The sequence below is a fragment of the Macrotis lagotis genome, chromosome X (assembly GCF_037893015.1).
Source record: "Macrotis lagotis isolate mMagLag1 chromosome X, bilby.v1.9.chrom.fasta, whole genome shotgun sequence".
Classification (NCBI taxonomy): domain Eukaryota; kingdom Metazoa; phylum Chordata; class Mammalia; order Peramelemorphia; family Peramelidae; genus Macrotis; species Macrotis lagotis.
The window spans coordinates 638,821,111-638,825,737 of NC_133666.1; the positions used below are offsets into that span (position 1 = coordinate 638,821,111).

Here is a 4,627-nt window from a genome sequence, read left to right on the forward strand (position 1 = left end):
AAAGTAAGACTACAGACAATGAACTAATTGCAAAATATAATAATAATATTTGGGCTGGCTGATTTGATCCCTCTTTTCCCTGGAATATGTGTGTACTTTGAAGAAAGTATAATAGTACCTGTATTTTATTAGGAGGAACAAACTGTTCATTTTATATAACTCTAGTAAACAACACTTTCTAGAAGACAGTTCAGGCTGTCTCTTTTGGGGAGGAGTTTAATTTGATTTACATTCATTTAAAAGAAGTTACAAAAAAAGTCAAAACTTAACTTTATTGAAAACCTTTCAAAGTAAAATTTATAAACACAAATAATCCAACTGTAATGATTAACCTCACCTAAGCAAAATAACTTTTTATAAGTCAAAAGTAACACATTTCTCCATTCTATTTGTAGGGTTGGGAATTAGCTGTTGGAAAGTCAAAGAATGAATTCCCTCAGCAGTTCCTTTGACAGAGGAAAAGATGAGGGTAGGAAATAATGAGGAACGTTTTCCCCACTGCTTCCAGTTGGAGAAGTCCTGTTTAGGCTTTAGATCTAACAAAAATTTGGGCTTCATAGAAAAGTTGGGGATAATTACCCAGGGTACACAAATAGGGTATGTCAGTGTAAACTAAGGAACAGAGATTAACACAAAATCAATAGAAGAATCACATTGGTGGAAGGTTATAAATTTATAATTATTAGAGAAAACAGTTGTGTCCATTTTTTGGGTTTGACTGTGGGTTAGGAAATTACCTCAGAGTATATCCTATCTTTTTGAAAATACTTGAAGATTTTATTGGGGAATTAGTTACAAATCAATCAGCACAGACCTCCTTTATCTTGGAAATGACAACCTTTCTCAGGGATTTTTCTATCTAACATGATCTAGTCTTGCTACTCTACCAACATCATCCAAAATAAGAAACTCATTTTTCCTCTTTCCAAGGTTCCTCTCTTTTTGGTTTCAATAGTTCTGCCTATAATAGATGTATGCTCTACTCTTACTTTTTCTAGAGTGGTAGTTATCTTTAAATATTGGAAGACTAGTAAGAGGAATTAGACATGCTTTCCTTATCCTAAAGAAGACATGGCAAAAAAGCCAAATTTAGATAACTTCAGAAAGCAAATATAACAGAAAACAATGTTATTATAGAGTTTCCTAAATTTGGAATGGATTCCATCCAAGAGTTGTGAGTTCCTCCTCATGGAAGGCCTTCAAGCATTACCAGGATAACTGGAGTATCTCAGCTGGAAAGTGACCTTTCATCCCTCTTCCCTGCAGTGTTTGATTTCAAAGTAATGACTCAGTGTCCATTGTCTTCTCACTCTTGAACAGTATTCCACTTTGCCATCTTTCTATTCCCATTGTTGTGTTCCTTCAAGGACCCCCGCCTTTTGGGGGTCAAGAAATAAGGAATCACTTTTTCCACTCCTCCTCTCTTTGCCTTTAGAATTTCCAGTCTTTATTATCCTGCCCTTCTTTTGGTATTTTACACCTCCCTGCCTCACAATTCTTACTATTGTCTAGAGCATCCAAAACTCTTTCAAGGCTGATGGAGCAGTTTATATATTCAGTCCTACAGAGTAGACTTAACACATGCTTACCAAATACTAGAAGGTTGGTTGCATTCACTATCAACTTTGTGTAGATAGAGCTTATAAAAAGGGAAAAAACATCAAAGTCACCCAGAACTCTTTGCCCCAAGACAGAAGACCATTATCCATTTGAAAATGATGAAGGTTTTCAGTGGACTATAGATTCAATTTGAATCAACAAAGATATGGCAGACAAAATACCCTTAAAAAACCTTAATTTACAATAAATAATACAAAGATCCCCACCAAAAGATGATCATCACAAAATCTCTAATCATAAACATTTCATCTGAAAATTTTGGTTTAGTTCTGGATATCATAATGCAGAGAGGATGTTGATAATTGGGAGATGATGCATGGAAAAGTAACTAGGATGGTAAAGGAACTATTTAGATCAAATGAAGAACTAGTATTACAAGGCCCATAGGGGAGAAAATATATCCAATATGGCAAACTGTCTCAAATATTTATATAAATGTTATGTGAGAGAGAAAAAGGATTTATTCAGCAAGGAATCAAAGGGAAGAACAAGAACTCAGGATAGAACTTGAAAACTTGCAGATTTTCACTCCAAAGAAAAGAAAGTGAGAGCAAACTCAAATTGAAATAGGCTCCCTTAGGAAGCTAAGAGCTTTCCTTTCCAAGGAGGTTTTCAGTGAAAGGCAAGATGACCAATTGACAGATTTATTATTTTTCCATTATTTTTTCTGTAGTAATGTTTTGTACTATGTGTTCTGTAAGGTTGCATCCATTACTATGTGATTTTACAGTTTCAGTTCAAGAATGGACAACCTAAACGCTTCAGACATACCAGATCTGTCCTCCCTCTCTGCTGTTCTCTGCACAACCTGTTCTCCCCTGCCCATGGTGTCTCCTTCTTTATTGAATTATTCAATAGTGATTTATGCTTAAAGAAAATTTGGGATTCATTTATAAAATTTTCTATTCTGTATGTGTCTGAACTGGAAAGACTCTTAGAGGTTATTAAGTTAAAATCTTGCATTAAGGTGGAATATGGAAATACTGACTAATGCAAAACAAAAAAAAGATGCTAAATGGAAGAGACAGGGGACAGAAAGAAATACTAAGTCAGAATCCGGTCAGGTAGAATCAGAGTTCTTTCCATTTACTATAAAATGATACATGAATTTTCATGTCATAGTCTTCATATTTTTCTTTCCCAGCAGGAAAGTCAGCCCCATGTTACCAGAAAACCAAACAAAAGTCATTGAATTTATCCTCCTTGGATTTTCTGAGACACCAAATGAACAAGGACCCCTCTTTGCACTATTCCTGGGCATGTATTTGGTCACAGTGGTTGGAAACCTGCTCATAATGTTGACCATTGGTTCTGACTATCACCTCCACACCCCCATGTATTACTTTCTTTTCAACTTGTCCTTTGTCGATATCTGTACAGTATCCACCACAGTACCCAAGATGTTGGTGAGCATCGTGACACAAAATAAAGCCATTCCCTATGCTGACTGCCTCGTCCAAATGTACTTCTTTATAGTTTTTGCTGGTTTGAATAATTTCCTCCTCACTGCAATGGCTTATGACCGATTTGTGGCTATCTGTCATCCTCTACGCTATGCAACCATCATGAATCCTCGACTCTGTACATTGTTGGTACTGCTCTCCTGGATAATAATCTTTCTAGACTCCCTTCTTCACTGTTTGATGGTAACACGTCTCTCCTTCTGTACATACCATGAAATTCAACACTTCTTCTGTGATATTGCTGAGGTTCTGAAACTCTCTTGTTCTGATACTCTCGTCAATTATGTCTTGATATATTTAGTTACTGTGCTGCTGGGTTTTCTCCCCCTCACAGGGATCCTTTTCTCTTACAGTAAGATCTGTTCTTCCATTTTGAAAGTCCCATCAGCTCATGGTAAGTATAAAGCCTTTTCTACTTGTGGATCTCACCTCTGTGTTGTTTCCTTATTCTATGGTACAGGATTTGGAGTTTATATGAGTTCCTCAACTACCCAGTCTTCCTGGAAGAGCACAGTTGCCTCAGCAATGTATGCTGTGGTCACCCCCATGTTGAACCCATTCATCTATACATTAAGGAATAAAGACATAAAAGATGGCCTTAGGAAACTCATTAGCAGAATATCCTCTTCTCAGTAATGGGGTTGGCTCCTGGTCCTTAGAATTAGACAAAGGCATTTCTGGGGGAAAACAAGTAAAAATGAATGTTGGATTCCTCAATTCTATTACCACGCAAATTCATCCTTTATTTAAATTTGTAAGTGGATTTCTTAAAGTACAAGTCTAACACTGTCACTCCTAAGTAATAAATGCCAATGATTCCTATGCCTGCAGGATTAAATATAAAATACTCTATTTGACATTCAAAACCCTTCATAACCTTGTCCCTTCTAATGTTTCTAGTCTTCTAATATTTTACTCTATTACATACTCTTTCCCCCACTGAAATGCTTTTCCTTGAACAAGAAACTCCATTTCTTGAAACTGAGAGTATTCTCAGGTTGTCCCCTATCTCTGGAATGCTCTCTCCAGTCAACATCAACTACTGGTTTATTGTGTTTTATTGAAGTCACATTTTAAAACTACTTTTATTGGAATCTTTCCCAAATCTTCTTAATTCTGGTCCCTTTTACTTAATTATTTCTTTTTAGTCTTGTATATAACTTTATTGTATGTATTTATTTGTATGTTGTGTCTCCTATTAGATTGTGAGATTCTTGAGGTCAGGAAAGGTATTTTGCCTCATTTTGTATCTCCCATAACTTAGCAGAGTCCCTGACACATTGTAGGTACTCAATAAAAGTTATTTTAATGAATCTTGTTTTACCTACCTTCATGACTTACTCTATTTTTGTTGACTATAAATTGCATGATCTTCTTCTTCATGTCTGCTATTCCTTTATTTTCAACACGTTGTCATCAAATTGAAAACCACCTGCATTCTCATGATATTTTCCTGCTCTATAAAAACTGGAAATCTCGTGGAAATATATATATATATATACCACAGTTTGTTAAGCCATTCCCCAATTGCAGGACATTCACTT

At 35.7% G+C, this 4,627-nt stretch overlaps 1 protein-coding gene across 1 annotated transcript; it reads left to right on the plus strand.

Moving 5' to 3' along the window:
• The first annotated feature begins 2,717 nt into the window (after positions 1 to 2,717).
• Positions 2,718 to 3,719, plus strand: LOC141497438 (olfactory receptor 7D4-like). The gene has a single exon (XM_074200079.1). It carries the CDS (start codon positions 2,724 to 2,726, stop codon positions 3,717 to 3,719), a length of 996 nt encoding a protein of 331 aa, XP_074056180.1. The 5' UTR covers positions 2,718 to 2,723.
• Positions 3,720 to 4,627: the final 908 nt, after the last annotated feature.

Bases quoted from the DNA above. Each gene is read 5' to 3' on its own strand.
- LOC141497438 (XM_074200079.1), top strand. From the start codon at position 2,724: ATGAATTTTCATGTCATAGTCTTCATATTTTTCTTTCCCAGCAGGAAA.